Raw genomic sequence first — 16,638 nt, forward strand, 5'->3', positions numbered from 1 at the left:
TCGAGAAATCACTCATCTTTGGAAAAGAGAGTTTATTACAGAGAAATGTCTCTTTCCAAAATAAAAGCTATACTATACGCTTCTTCTGGGCTATACTCTCAGCAGCATATTAAACATATCAGGTCCCCATAAGGAGAATCATGTGCTAATGACTCGGGTAAAGTTTGTAGTAGGGCTGGGCGATATGACCCAAAATTCATATCTCGATATTTTTTAGCTGGATGGCGATATAAGATATATATCTCGATATATTTTTTTAAAGCCATAAAGTAAGAACAAAAAGAGAGTTCTTAGTCAAAGCTGTGTCCCAGATGTCACACAGGCACTTTTATTAACATAGAGCAGATGTACATAAAATTTACTCAAAACTAAATTATGAGCATTTATTAAATAATAATGCTCCATAAATAAAAGAAAACAATGTTGTTTTTGTGCATAACAAAAAGCTCACAATTGTGCAGTCAAAATGTAAACTAAAAGACGCTGAGCACAATAACAAAGACAGATTTCACAGCTGCTCTGTTCCCAACTTGTACTGCGTGACTGACAGCCTGGAGTTTGAAATCCGCTTCGCAACCACGTCTCTTAACTAGAGATGGCACGATACCACTTTTTTATGTCCGATACCGATACCGATATCATAAATTTGGATATCTGCCGATACCGATATGAATCCGATATAGTGTTTTTTAATCAACAAAACTGTTTTTTAAAATATCTTGCTGCATTTTGCAAGTCTGCAAGTTCATACTCAAGTTTAAAACAACAACTACACTAAAGCTATTCTGTTATACCTGTATACAAAAAAAATATTTCATAGTTCAGCAATACTGATCAATCTAATAAACTTAGACCTACACCATCCTCCCTATTCTGGTATTTTAAAGAGTACTTAGCGTAAATATTAAGCAACCTAACTAATAGGGTTCCAACTCCCAGCAACAACAAAAATAAATAAATAAAAAATAGGGAACCACCCCTCACGCGCCACCTCATGATGCTTAATCGACGTAATCAACCTTAATTTGATGCAGTGTGAAAAAAAATGCACAGAAATCAATTATTTTTCAAGAAATATTAAATAGATTCAACATCTTTCTTCAACAAAATTGCAGACTGCACAGATGGTACCTTCCCAAAGGAAAAAGTACTATAGCTTACTAGGGTATATATATTAGACTTAATAGTCACTATATACAGTAATTGACTTCTATTCATTTTACATCAAATTAAAACTTTGTGTGTCAGATAATTATTTATTAAAAGCTAGACATTTTAAATGAGAATAAGAAAGAAAAGTATGTCTTTGTGCCCCCACGGGGCGATCGTGGCTCAAGAGTTGGGAGTTCGCCTTGTAATCGGAAGGTTGCCGGTTCGAGCCCCGGCTTGGACAGTCTTGGTTGTTGTGTCCTTGGGCAAGACACTTCACCCGTTGCCTACTGGTGGTGGTCAGAGGGCCCGGTGGCGCCAGTGTCCGGCAGCCTCGCCTCTGTCAGTGCGCCCCAGGATGGCTGTGGCTACAATGTAGCTTGCCATCACCAGTGTGTGAATGTGTGTGAATGGGTGGATGACTGGATATGTAAAGCGCTTTGGGGTCCTTAGGGACTAGTAAAGTGCTATATAAATACAGGCCATTTACCATTTACCTTTTCCCAGTTAATGCCCTATCGGCCCCCCTGGCTAAACTTTGCTAGATCCGCCCCTGCACAGTTACCAGCGTCAGCTACGTAGAAAAAGATCCTGGTGTAGAAAGTAATATTAAATAAATTCTAACAACAGCTTATCAAGCTTAAACGTGCTGCTGTTGTTCAGCCGCTGGTTTCCTCTTTCTGGTGCAAAGTGGGCCAAAAACAAAGACGAACTCGCGACAGAAAAGCCGATCAGCTGATCATTTAAGCAGTTTCACGATTGAAGTAGCAGCCGGAGAGCGAGAGGCAGTCGCTCGTTAAGATTAACGCAGGAATGCTTTACAAACATTCAGAGATGGACTTACACACTTGCTTTACTTCTCTCGGGATAACTTTGTCGGAGATGAAATGCCGGGTTGCTAGCGAAGCTCCACATGCTATCCAGACCACCGACAGGTCCCGCATGCCACAGCCGCTCTATCACGTGACCACACTGCTCCGCCGTGCTAACGTTCTGAGGTGAGTTACGGCGTGTTGCAAGTTTTGTGAGGTGCTTTCGTGATATTTAATGGATCGGATTACATTTTTTATTTTTCTCCGATATCCGATCCAGTAATTTAGGTCAGTATCGGACCGATACCGATACGTAATATCGGATCGGTCCATCTCTAGTTACTACCGTACCGGACACCCATCCCTACTCATGGACCTTGAGCAAGTGGCTTGCATTTTTCCAGTCCTTCAGACCTTCCCTACTCAGTTTGTAATCTCTCTTGGAAAACACTTGCAAACGCGCGTATGCACAAAATGCAACACAAAAACTCACGCGCGTGGTTTTATTCGCGTGTCAAACGCGCCAGACGCGCTACACTGACGCGAGTTTCACGCGTTTTGGCATTTTCGCGGGACCCGCAATCGCGTGTCATCGCACCTTTCCATTGACTTTACATGTAAACCTGACGCTCTATTCGCGTCCATCGCGTTCGGTGTGAACACACCGCAAGTCATACAGAACAGATATCAGAGCCTTAAACAGGCTGACTTCTGCTAAATGGGTCAAACTGGGCAGAAAGTAAACAAACACATAACATCCTTATAGAATATGATGTAACACTATAGATCAACTTAGCTCAGAATATATAAAGCATATAAACAATTACAGCAATATGATGCAACAAACACAGCAGTGCTACTAATCCAAAATACTCAAAGCTTCATAGAACTGAAACAAACATTTATTTTTAGCTCCATTCTGCTGCTGATACATACTTTAGGTTTCTGAATATTAAACTTGTTGCTGCCTTTCATAGTGTGTAACTTGAAGGCCCTGAGTACTTTCTCCCACACTGAAAACACTGGGATGATAACATTATTTGAACATTACCTAATAAGACTGATTTAGGACAGACAGTTATGTTAAACTTTCCTAGCAATCCTTCACAAACAGGGAACAGTCTGTCTATTCTCTCCATCTGTCAGCTGCTGCTGGCTCTTCCTCCTCCTCTTCCTCACACACTGCTGAGTTTGTCCTGGTGGATCATCAGGGGTGCAAAGCCTCACACATGATGTGCAGCAGTGGGTCCCTCAGTCTGTCCTCACTCTGGACACTTGCAGTTGTCACGCATGGAAATCAAATGTGTGATAAGCTGCAGGATTCAAACACAAGTGTAACTTATAAATACATGTTCATACTTTTATTCCACAATCGGAGAGAAAGAAACAGAGAGAGAGAGTGCAGGACAGACAGACAGGTGACAGTCTCAGGTGTATACACTGCTACAAAACCGCACCAGAGAAGGGGGATTTAGTGTTTGTGTTATTACGAAACAAGAAGAGTTCCCAGATGGTACAGTGGACACATGTGTGACTCCTGTGATTAAAGCATCTTTCTTTCAGCTTAACGAGTGAACCGTCAGCTCGTTCAAACAAACGTTAAAGTCCGTTTGGCTCAACACCACCAAGCAGAGGCAGCAATATAACATAGCTAACATTAACTGTAGAATATACAGTGGGGCAAAAAAGTATTTAGTCAGCCACCGATTGTGCAAGTTCCCCCACTTAAAATGATGACAGAGGTCAGTAATTTGCACCAGAGGTACACTTCAACTGTGAGAGACAGAATGTGAAAAAAAAATCCATGAATTCACATGGTAGGATTTGTAAAGAATTTATTCGTAAATCAGGGTGGCAAATAAGTATTTGGTCACCTCAAACATGGAAAATCTCTGGCTCCCACAGACCTGTAACGTCTTCTGTAAGACGCTTTTCTGTCCCCCACTCGTTACCTGTATGAATGGCACCTGTTCGAACTCATCATCTGTATAAAAGACACCTGTCCACAGCCTCAAACAGTCAGACTCCAAATTCCGCCATGGCCAAGACCAAAGAGCTCTCGAAGGACACCAGGAACAGGATTGTAGACCTGCACCAGACTGGGAAGAGTGAATCTACAATAGGCAAGCAGCTTGGTGTGAAAAAATCAACTGTGGGAGCAATCATCAGAAAATGGAAGACATACAAGACCACTGATAATCTCCCACGATCTGGGGCTCCACGCAAGATCTCATCCCGTGGGGTCAAAATGATCATGAGAACGGTGAGCAAAGATCCCAGAACCACACGGGGGACCTGGTGAATGACCTGCAGAGAGCTGGGACCAAAGTAACAAAGGTCACCATCAGTAACACACTAAAACGGCAGGGAATCAAATCCCGCAGTGCCAGACGTGTTCCGCTGCTGAAGCCAGTGCATGTCCAGGCCCGTCTGAAGTTTGCCAGAGAGCACATGGATGATACAGCAGAGGATTGGGAGAATGTCATGTGGTCAGATGAAACCAAAGTAGAACTTTTTGGTATAAACTCAACTCGTCGTGTTTGGAGGAAGGAGAATACCGAGTTGCATCCCAAGAACACCATACCTACTGTGAAGCATGGGGGTGGAAACATCATGCTATGGGGCTGTTTTTCTGCCAAGGGGACAGGACGACTGATCCGTGTTAAGGACAGAATGAATGGGGCCATGTATCGTGAGATTTTGAGCCAAAACCTCCTTCCATCAGTGAGAACTTTGAAGATGAAACGAGGCTGGGTCTTCCAACATGACAATGATCCAAAACACACCGCCCGGGCAACAAAGGAGTGGCTCTGTAAGAAGCATTTGAAAGTCCTGGAGTGGCCTAGCCAGTCTCCAGACTGTGTGTGTATGTATATATATATATATATATATATATTATACATACATACATACATACATACATACATACATACATACGTATGCATGTATGTATGCATGCTACTGGAACAAGAAGGCATCGGTGGGCAAGAGACGAAAACAGGGCATTGTTGGAATGCTACTACGCAAGTAACCCTGGCGGAAGGGGCTACATGAATAGGATGAGGGACCTATGGATTCTTCGATACCCAACATCCACAATGACGGCGAAACAACTAGTAGCTCAGTGTTCCAACATTCGAAAGAAGGGACTGCCCTCACAGCTAGAGATTGACGAGGTACAACACAAATGCTACGGCAAGGAGGAGTCAGGACGCCAGGTCAGGGGGAAGATATCATCACCCGAGATTGGGTACATAGCCCCAAGTGCGATAGGAGAAGGATCGTTGAGTGCGAGAGGAACTGACCTGAAAAATAGGATCATGGCCAAGCTTGAAACCTGGATCCCCCGTAGCCGGTTACCAAGATTACGTGAAGTACCCTCAGAAGGTCTGCTAGATGATGTTAATGCAGCACTACGGGCAATACCTACAACCACGATTACCGACACTAACAAGCTCATCTACAATACGGCAACAGTGATCAGTGAGATGCTTGGCTACAAGTTGAACAGCGACAAGGGGCAGTACCCTCCATGGAGAAGGAGGCTAGAGGGCAAGATCAAAGTAGCACGGAGGGAGGTTAGCCAACTAACGGAGTTGCAGAAAGGTGCGACAAATAAGGTGCCTAAGAAATACAGCAAGCTGTCCATACCTGAGGCCTTGGAAACTGCCAAGCAAAGACTCACAGCCTTGGCCAGCCGCTTGAGGAAGTACACCAGAGAGATAGAAGGCAGGAGAATAAACCAGCTGTTCTCCACAGAACCAGCAAAGGTGTACTCTCAGTGGCAAGGGAACAATAAGAGAACAGCACCACCAAGGCTGGAGACGGAGCAATACTGGAAGAGCATATGGGAGAAGGATGCAACCCATAACGGCAATGCTCAGTGGCTAGAGGATCTGAGGGCAGACCACAGCGACCTCCCTGAACAGGGTCCAGTAACCATCACAGTGGCAGATATCCAAGAAAGGGTCTCCAGTATGAAGAGTTGGACAGCACCAGGGCCCGACATGGTTCACGCCTACTGGCTGAAGAAGCTGACTGCACTCCACGAGCGTCTGGCAGCACAAATGAACCAGCTGCTAGTTAACGAGAGACACCCGGAATGGCTAACTGAAGGCCGGACGGTCCTGATCCCCAAGGACCCCAAGAAGGGACCGGTCCCCTCCAACTACCGACCAATAACCTGCCTCAGTACTACATGGAAGCTCCTGTCAGGCATCATATCGGCTAAGATGAACAGGCACATGGGTCAATACATGAGCGGGACACAGAAAGGAATTGGCAAGAATACCAGAGGCGCAAAACACCAGCTACTGGTAGACAGAACAATCAGCCGAGACTGCAAGACCAGACTGACCAACCTGTGCACTGCCTGGATTGATTACAAGAAGGCCTATGACTCAATGTCCCACAGCTGGATACTGGAATGCCTAGAATTGTACAAGATCAATGGGACCCTAAGAGCCTTCATCAGGAACTCAATGGGGATGTGGCGTACAACACTAGAGGCCAACTCCAAGCCCATAGCACAAGTTACCATCAAGTGCGGGATCTACCAAGGAGATGCTCTGTCCCCACTGCTGTTCTGCATAGGCCTGAACCCCCTCAGTGAGATCATTAACAAGACTGGCTACGGATACCGACTACAGAACGGAGCAGTTGTCAGCCACCTCCTGTACATGGATGACATCAAGCTGTATGCCAAGAGTGAACGAGACATCGATTCATTGATCCACACTACCAGGCTATACAGCAATGACATTGGAATGTCGTTCGGACTGGAGAAGTGTAGTCGGATGGTAACAAAGAGAGGGAAGGTAGTCAGAACTGAGGGGATTGAACTACCAGAAGGCAACATTGCAGACATAGAGGACAGTTACAAGTACCTGGGGATCCCGCAGGCGAATGGGAACCATGAAGAGGCCGCTAGAAAAGCTGCAACCACCAAGTACCTGCAGAGGGTCAGGCAAGTCCTGAGGAGTCAGCTGAATGGTAAGAACAAGATCCGGGCCATCAACACGTACGCCCTGCCCGTGATCAGGTACCCTGCTGGGGTAATAGGCTGGCCAAAGGAGGAGATAGAAGCCACTGACATAAAGACAAGAAAGCTCCTTACCATGCATGGAGGGTTTCACCCCAAATCCAGCCCCCTGAGGCTGTACGCTAAGCAGAAGGAAGGGGGCCGGGGACTGGTGAGTGTCAGCACCACAGTCCAGGATGAGACAACGAACATCCAAGAATACATTGGGAAGATGGCCCCAACTGACCGAGTGCTCAGTGAATACCTCAGGCAGCAGAAACCCAAGAAAGAGGAGGGAGACGAGGAACCATCATGGAAGGACAGGCCCCTGCACGGTATGTACCACCGGCAGATAGAGGAGGTGGCTGATATCCAGAAATCCTACCAGTGGCTGGACAAAGCTGGACTGAAAGACAGCACAGAAGCACTAATCATGGCAGCACAAGAACAAGCTCTGAGCACAAGATCCATAGAGGCTGGGGTCTATCACACCAGGCAAGACCCCAGGTGCAGGCTGTGTAAAGATGCCCCAGAGACAATCCAGCACATAACAGCAGGGTGCAAGATGCTAGCAGGCAAGGCATACATGGAACGCCATAACCAAGTGGCCGGCATAGTGTACAGGAACATCTGTGCCGAGTATAACCTGGAAGTCCCGAGGTCAAAATGGGAGATGCCCCCAAGGGTGGTGGAGAATGACCGAGCTAAGATCCTGTGGGACTTCCAGATACAGACGGACAAAATGGTGGTGGCTAACCAACCGGACATAGTGGTGGTAGACAAACAGAAGAAGACGGCCGTAGTGATCGATGTAGCGGTTCCGAATGACAGCAATATCAGGAAGAAGGAACACGAGAAGCTGGAGAAATACCAAGGGCTCAGAGAAGAGCTCGAGAGGATGTGGAGGGTGAAGGTAACAGTGGTCCCCGTGGTAATCGGAGCACTAGGTGCGGTGACTCCCAAGCTAGGCGAGTGGCTCCAGCAGATCCCGGGAACAACATCGGAGATCTCTGTCCAGAAGAGCGCAGTCCTGGGAACAGCTAAGATACTGCGCATATATATATATATATATATATATATATATATATATATATATATATATGATTCTTGCCTCTACACATCCTGAGGCCGAGTCAGCAGGGAATTTGCACATTAACAGTGCAGTGGATCCTGCTTGTGCCGTGATATTCAGGACTGCAAACCGAGCAGGTTCACTGACTTTCAGCTTGTTGTGTTTGTGGATATATGACTGACTTTAATTATTCACAAAATCCTCACATTCTCTGTAAGATTAAAGTCAACTATTGTACGGCGTATATTTTGAAGTAAAGGCTTTAAAACCAAGTTAGTACAAACATCGCTAATGTCACATAACTTTCCCAACATGTGGCCAACAGTGATGTTTTAATGTTCTTCATTATAAAAACATTTGCGCATAAATAAGTGACATAATATTCAGTACTTACTTCTGAAAGTTTACTCTTCATCCGCTCCGCTTCCGCCGTTTTTTTTTCCCGGCAAAATTGTCCACACCACTGCCGCGCTATGAAGTCTGGGATATGTTGGGCCATGAAGGCTACACCGACCCATCCTTAAAATTCAGGGAAATTAAGGACGCATTTTAGGGCTGCATTTCGAGCAGCCTTTGAATTGGGACAGTCTTTGTCGTGTCGCTGTGACGTAATCGGCCTTAAAATGCGGCCTTTAAGGCTGCAGACCCCAAATCCGGTCATTGGTACTTCCTGGCTTGTGTAGTTACTAGGTAACAAAAGCTCAACACTGCCCCTAGCGTCCTGGAGCACTTCCGTTGTGTTTTGGAATTTGCATGTGTTTTGGAGTTTGCAAGTGTTTTGGAGTTTGCGTGTGTTTTGGAGTTTGTACGTGCTTTGTCTCTAGGGGCCACCGTACATACTTCACATGAAGACCAAAATAGTTCCAAAGTCCAGATCTGAATGAGGGTGGGGGAGGTTCAATTTGCCATGTTGCAACCAGCTTAGCTACTGTCTTGCTAGCTTGTGCTGCGCTCAGTGGATCTGCGCTCGACAGTGGAGCCTAGGCGGAGTAGTCGAATGCAGATCCACTGAGCTCTCAACACAGACAGCATCATCAGAAGAAAAGTTGATAAAATAAATTAAAATTTTGTATTGTTTGATACATATGCGTACCGAACCGAAAGCACTGTATCAAACGGTTCAATATCGATATCGATCGATACTTTTTTTTTTTTTTACAACAGGAGTAACAGGAGCAGAAGAGTCTGGAACAGCAGAGAAACGATTTCAGCCATTTGGACTCAGCTCAGCCACTACAGAGGAAAAATGTCTTCAACACAAAAGGTGAGAAAAACATCACAGACAACACAACACTGTTATTGAAACTGTGTGTTCAGCTGCTTGGTTTTTAAAAACCCGTTAACAGCAGCTTTATCTTTTCTATCCTGGGCTCATCCATACAGGGAGTGCAGAATTATTAGGCAAGTTGTATTTTTGAGGAATAATTTTACTATTGAACAACAACCATGTTCTCAATGAACCCAAAAAACACATTAATATCAAACCTGAATGTTTTTGGAAGTAGTTTTTAGTTTGCTTTTAGTTTTAGCTATTTTAGGGGGATATCTGTGTGTGCAGGTGACTATTACTGTGCATAATTATTAGGCAACTTAACAAAAAACAAATATATACCCATTTCAATTATTTATTTTTTACCAGTAAAAGCAATATAACATCTCCACATTCACAAATATACATTTCTGACATTCAAAAACAAATCAGCGACCAACATAGCCATCCATGGATTCTGTCAGTGTTTTGATCTGTTCACCATCAACATTGCGTGCAGCAGCAACCACAGCCTCCCAGACACTGTTCAGAGAGGTGTACTGTTTTCCCTCCTTGTAAATCTCACATTTGATGATGGACCACAGGTTCTCAATGGGGTTCAGATCAGGTGAACAAGGAGGCCATGTCATTAGTTTTGGTTACATCATTGTAATGTGATACTATCACCAGAAGGTGGTGGTAACACACCAGCAATGTGTTTGTTGACATGTTTGATTCCACTGACGGAGGGAGTTTCAGTTTGTTCCACGACTGCATTTCACTCACTGCCTCTGTCACTGCAGGACCAACATGGAGCAAGACGTCAGCACTCTCAGGAGGCTGACAAACCTCACAGAAGAAAGGGAGAGAAAACGTACAGCTGTGAGTTGTGTGGAAAGTCTTTTACCCAGGCTGGAGCCTTAAAAAGACACCAACTCATCCACAGTGGAGTTAAAGCATACAGCTGTGACATGTGTGGAAAGTCTTTTACCCTGGCTGAAACCTTAAAAAGACACCAACTCATCCACAGTGGATTTAAACCTTACAGCTGTGAGTTGTGTGGAAAGTCTTTTACCCATGCTCAAAGCTTAAAAAGACACCAACTCATGCACAGTGGATTTAAACCTTACAACTGTGAGTTGTGTGGAAAGTCTTTTGCCTGGGCTAAAAGCTTAAAAAGACACCAACTCATGCACAGTGGATTTAAACCTTACAGCTGTGACTTGTGTGGAAAGTCTTTTATTCAGGCTGGAGGCTTAAAAACACACCAACTCATCCACAGTGGAGTTAAAGCATACAGCTGTGACTTGTGTGGAAAGTCTTTTACCCTGGCTGGAGCCTTAAAAAAACACCAACTCATCCACAGTGTAGTTAAACCTTACAGCTGTGACTTGTGTGGAAAGTGGTTTACCCAGGCAGAGAACTTAAAAACACACCAACTCATCCACAGTGGAGTTAAATCTTACAGCTGTGACTTGTGTGGAAAGTCTTTTACCCTGGCTAAAGACTTAAAAAGACACCAACTCATCCACAGTGGAGTTAAATCTTACAGCTGTGACTTGTGTGGAAAGTCTTTTACCCGGGCTGGAGACTTAAAAAGACACCAACTCATCCACAGTGGAGTTAAACCTTACAGCTGTGACTTGTGTGGAAAGTCTTTTACCTGGGCTGGAAACTTAAAAACACACCAACTCATCCACAGTGGAGTTAAACCTTACAGCTGTGACTTGTGTGGAAAGTGGTTTACCCTGGCAGAAAACTTAAAAACACACAAACTCATTCACAGTGGATTTAAACCTTACAACTGTGACTTGTGTGGAAAATCTTTTACTCAGGCTGGAGGCTTAAAAACACACCAACTCATCCACAGTGGAGTTAAACCTTACAGCTGTGACTTGTGTGGAAAATCTTTTACTCAGGCTGGAGACTTAAAAAGACACCAACTCATCCACAGTGGAGTTAAAGCGTACAGCTGTGGGTTGTGTGGAAAGTCTTTTGCCCGGGCTGGAGCCTTAAAAAAACACCAACTCATCCACAGTGTAGTTTAAGCACACTACTGTGACTTGTGTGGTAAAGCTTTTGCTCAAAGTCGAAACTTACAGAAGCATCTAGTTACCCACTCTGGAATTAAGGCGTACAGCTGCGATTTTTGTGGAAAAAGGTTCAGTGACAAACAGTACCGAAATATTCACCTACGGATTTACACTGGAAATTATGTTTCCTGCTGTGATCAGTGTGGGAAACTGTTTACAACAGATGCACAGTTACAACGACACATGTTTAGCCACTCTGAGGAGAGACCTTACAAAAGTGAACTGTGTGAGAAGACTTTTAAAGTTCCACATCACCTGAAAAAAACACCAACAGATCCACACCAGAAATTAACTCTACAAGTGCAGTTACTGTGAGGATGTATTGATTTTTTTATCTTGTAATTTTAACCTGATTGTTTGGAACAAGTCGAATCAGTAAACTTATGGAGTTATACTGAATGAACAGTTTGGAAAAATGAAGAGTCATTTTCGCTCGGTAAGCTGAGTGTTATAATGTAAACAGTAAAACGTAGTTGGACATTGGCAGAGATCACTTACGCTGTCATTGTTTAGAAGCAGAGCAACACAGATGGATCCAGTTCTCAACCCTGTCGTCACTGTGGTGGTGGGAAAACGTTTCTCTGTGACCTTTGTGGAAAAACCTCCAATCATCAACGGGACCTTAAACCGCATCAACGTAGACACACTGGAGACAAAATGAACTACTGCAAAGAATGTGGGAGAGGCTTCCACACACCAAGTACATTAAAAATACATGAACTCTTCCACAGTGGGGTTAAAAAGCACATCTGTGACTAGTGTGGGTCATCCTTCACCACTGCACGTGAGCTTAACGAACAAGAATGAGCAAATCCACACAGGAGAGACACCATACAAGTGCAGACACTGTGACAAAAACTTCTCACAATCAGGTCATCGTAACAAACATGATTGTACACACATGGAAGCGAACTTCAGCTCTGACCAGTGTGACAAGAGCTTCAGGAATCTCAGTTCATACTCCAAACACAAACGATTCCACGCTGTAAATAAACTGTTTCACTGTTACCAATGTGCAAAAACATTCACTTCATTATCTGCTCTGTGCAAACATCAGCCTGATCATGTAGGACTGAAATCACTGGATCACAATGAATCTGAAGAGAGAGAAAGATCCTCTTCTGGCTTCAGGGTTGGACTTAAAAACCTTGAGATCAGGCTCCACAGAGTTCAGATGGAATCTCATGTAAAGAGTGTCAGCTGATGTCACATTTGGATCTGATGAGGTAGCTCTGATTTCTGGACCTGCAGTGAATAATCCTGAATGTTACATTTAGGAAGCTGCATGTATAGATATGTACATCTATACATGCAGCTTCTCTGTCACTGTCACTACATGCAGGGCGATCAAAATTACTGATATAGATATATATCAATTTCTTTCATTTGAACTTTCTTAGTTTTTCCAAAATTAACTTCTTTTTTTTAAATGTATTCATTTCAAAGAAATGTTAAACGTTAAAAACGGCAGCACACATAAGGACCCTTTAAATAATTCAAATTCTATTAAACATCTATTTTTGGCTCCTCCTTTCACTTTAGTGTATTTACTGTATCGTTGAAGTCCACATGTTGTTTTAATGAAATCATTTTGATCCACATGTTCTGCAGCTGTTTTCTTGTTGATTTGAAGTTTGCATTATGAAATCCTGATAATGTTAAAGCGTTAGTTATATTTGATGAACTCTGTGTAAAGTTTGTCTTATTAAACAGTTTGGTGTGAAAAATAAAGAAATGGTCTCAGAACAAGAAGTTTGAGCCCTGATTTCATATTCAAACTAGAGGGAGTGCAGAATTATTAGGCAAGTTGTATTTTTGAGGAATAATTTTATTATTGAACAACAACCATGTTCTCAATGAACCCAAAAAACTCATTAATGGTAAATGGCCTGTATTTATATAGCGCTTTACTAGTCCCTAAGGACCCCAAAGCGCTTTACATATCCAGTCATCCACCCATTCACACACACATTCACACACTAATATCAAAGCTGAATGTTCGTGGAAGTAGTTTTTAGTTTGTTTTTAGTTTTAGCTATTTTAGGGGGATATCTGTGTGTGCAGGTGACTATTACTGTGCACAATTATTAGGCAACTTAACAAAAAACAAATATATACCCATTTCAATTATTTATTTTTACCAGTGAAAGCAATATAACATCTCCACATTCACAAATATACATTTCTGACATTCAAAAACAAATCAGCGACCAATATAGCCACCTTTCTTTGCAAGGACACTCAAAAGCCTGCCATCCATGGATTCTGTCGGTGTTTTGATCTGTTCACCATCAACATTGCGTGCAGCAGCAACCACAGCCTCCCAGACACTGTTCAGAGAGGTGCACTGTTTTCCCTCCTTGTAAATCTCACATTTGATGATGGACCACAGGTTCTCAATGGGGTTCAGATCAGGTGAACAAGGAGGCCATGTCATTAGTTTTTCTTCTTTTATACCCTTTCTTGCCAGCCACGCTGTGAAGTACTTGGACGCGTGTGATGGAGCATTGTCCTGCATGAAAATCATGTTTTTCTTCAAGGATGCAGACTTCTTCCTGTACCACTGCTCAAGGCTGGACTGGGACAAAAAATCAGCCCGGGCATTTTGACTAGAGAACGGCCGACCAGGATAAAAATTGAAAATGTGACGTCATTCAGGGGTAAAACCGCAAAGGATTCTGGGAACTTGTGGCAAGAGGTGCTAGCGCACGCAGGCTTTCAATTGAGCTCAGTTACACAGCAATAAAAAAATGGCAAGAAGCTGTTGTAACTGCAATAGCCGGTCGCATGACAGCCACGGAAAGCCGACGGGTAAAGAGATCCTTTTTTTTTTTTTATCGGATTACGTCGTTGAAGATACATTTTTTAAGCCATGTTTCTGAAGTAAGAGCTGATGGTCTGGATATACCAAATATAACGTCTCAGAACACTCCAGCTCACATGTTAGTCTGCTCCATTCCCACAAAGGTCAGAGTTTTGTAGTAGTTAATACGTCATTTTTCTTAACATAATTGGTGATATAGGTTACAAGCAAGTCTGGCGCTGAACAGAAATTGTCGCGCTATGCTCCTTTGTTTATTGTGCATAAATAGTGAATTGTCCTGACACAATATTGCGTTTCGCTTCTGTTATTACCATGGTACACTGACAAAAACATATTCTTTTATTCACAGGATAAAACAGTTGTTTTGTATCACTAATTGTCCAGTGCGATTACAGCATACAGTATTATTGTCACTGCTACATTTCTGTGATGCTACCAGAAATTATTTCCACTACTAATTAATTACCGTTGAGCTCAAAGGTTATATTAATAAACTGTTAACGAATGTGTATTTATGAAGACGATTTGTGAGACTGGTAAACTTTGTTCGTACGATGGTCTTTCGTTCTACACGGTGCGTTTCAAGGTCCTGTACCCATCCGTCGGTAAACTGGTCCTGGGCTTGTTGCAGTGACCTGAAGTTACTAAACTTCATGAGTGTATGCACTCACTCCAAGAAGCGTATAATTATAAATATGAGCGTGGTGAAAGTTGGGCAGCACGCTAATGTATTTTGTCCACTCTGTGTGCTCGTAAGGGTCTGACCCTTTCACTCCTTTGATTTTTTCCTCGTATCTTTTCTTTGACTTTTCGTCGAGTATGTTTTTGTACGGACCGGCATTGTTCTCCTTCGTTTTGTACATTCCTTTTTTGTGCGGCAAAGAAAAAACAAGAAGGTATTGGAACCGGAGAATGAACGTTTTGCGGTGCTGCAAATGCTTGCATTTGATGCAGTACTTGGATTGTTATGCCACGAGTTCCCGGCATGCAATGCGCGAAAATCACGTGATTGCTAAACAAGGGGGAGGGTGCATCCAGCCTCCTCGGTTGTAATTGGTCCAGCCCAGAGTCGATCATGACCAATTGGCCAATCCAACACCTTTCATTATATATACCCTTCCTAAAAAAAAAAAAAAAAATCCATCGGCCCATAAAAACAAAAAATCGCCAGCGGCCCACCGGGCAAATGCCCGGTATGCCCGATGGCCAGTCCAGCTATGCCACTGCTTGAAGAAGGTGTCTTCCAGAAACTGGCAGTAGGACTGGGAGTTGAGCTTGACTCCATCCTCAACCCGAAAAGGCCCCACAAGCTCATCTTTGATGATACCAGCCCAAACCAGTACTCCACCTCCACCTTGCTGGCGTCTGAGTCGGACTGGAGCTCACTGCCCTTTACCAATCCAGCCACGGGCCCATCCATCTGGCCCATCAAGACTCACTCTCATTTCATCAGTCCATAAAACCTTAGAAAAACCAGTCTTGAGATATTTCTTGGCCCAGTCTTGACGTTTCAGCTTGTGCGTCTTGTTCAGTGGTGGTCGTCTTTCAGCCTTTCTTACCTTGGCCATGTCTCTGAGTATTGCACACCTTGTGCTCTTGGGCACTCCAGTGATGTTGCAGCTCTGAAATATGGCCAAACTGGTGGCAAGTGGCATCTTGGCAGCTGCACGCTTGACTTTTCTCAGTTCATGGGCAGTTATTTTGCGCCTTGGTTTTTCCACACGCTTCTTGCGACCCTGTTGACTATTTTGAATGAAACGCTTGATTGCTCGATGATCACGCTTCAGAAGCTTTGCAATTTTGAGACTGCTGCATCCCTCTGCAAGATATCTCACTATTTTTGACTTTTCTGAGCCTGTCAAGTCCTTCTTTTGACCCATTTTGCCAAAGGAAAGGACGTTGCCTAATAATTATGCACACCTGATATAGGGTGTTGATGTCATTAGACCACACCCCTTCTCATTACAGAGATGCACATCACCTAATATGCTTAATTGGTAGTAGGCTTTCGAGCCTATACAGCTTGGAGTAAGACAACATGCATGAAGAGGATGATGTGGACAAAATACTCATTTGCCTAATAATTCTGCACTCCCTGTAATTTAACTGTTTTCGGTGGTACATGTGGAGGTTTATCAGGGAGGAGACTTGGCTGTTCTCCACTCACACTGGCTGAAATGGTGAAAATGCTGTTATCATAGGATGAAATGAGGATTTGTTCCTCATTAACGAGTTGGGGGCACAAAAAATACTTTTCTTTCTTATTCTCATTTAAAATATCTAGCTTTTATTAAATAATTATCTGAATCTTGCGAACAAAGTTTTTATCTGACGTAAAATGTATAGAAATCATACATATACCAACAAGACAGTGTACATCACTGTCACAACAGCATTTGTTTTCATTCAAAGGCTTTTT

At 43.4% G+C, this 16,638-nt stretch overlaps 1 protein-coding gene and 1 long non-coding RNA gene across 3 annotated transcripts in view; one reads left to right on the forward strand and one right to left on the reverse strand.

Annotated features, from left to right (window-relative positions):
- The window catches only part of LOC309702106, a 212,598-nt gene that overhangs the window by 107,204 nt on the left and 88,756 nt on the right, over positions 1–16,638 (reverse strand). Inside the window, exon 3 of one of the 2 annotated variants that reach the window (XR_014275373.1) lies at positions 1,652–1,829. The exons of the other annotated variant lie outside the window; for it this stretch is intronic. This is a non-coding gene — a long non-coding RNA (uncharacterized lncRNA). Of the gene's footprint in view, positions 1–1,651; positions 1,830–16,638 lie in introns of those variants that run through there. 2 annotated transcript variants of the gene reach the window in all.
- On the forward strand, positions 9,289–11,749 carry LOC309702089 (uncharacterized protein). Its single transcript, XM_082526508.1, has 2 exons — positions 9,289–9,317; positions 10,106–11,749. The coding sequence occupies exons 1-2, from the start codon at positions 9,300–9,302 to the stop codon at positions 11,348–11,350; spliced, it is 1,263 nt and encodes a 420-aa protein (XP_082382634.1). The 5' UTR covers positions 9,289–9,299; the 3' UTR covers positions 11,351–11,749.

Source organism: Aulonocara stuartgranti (genome assembly GCF_965226115.1).
Source record: "Aulonocara stuartgranti genome assembly, chromosome: 3".
NCBI classification, from domain to species: Eukaryota; Metazoa; Chordata; class Actinopteri; order Cichliformes; family Cichlidae; genus Aulonocara; species Aulonocara stuartgranti.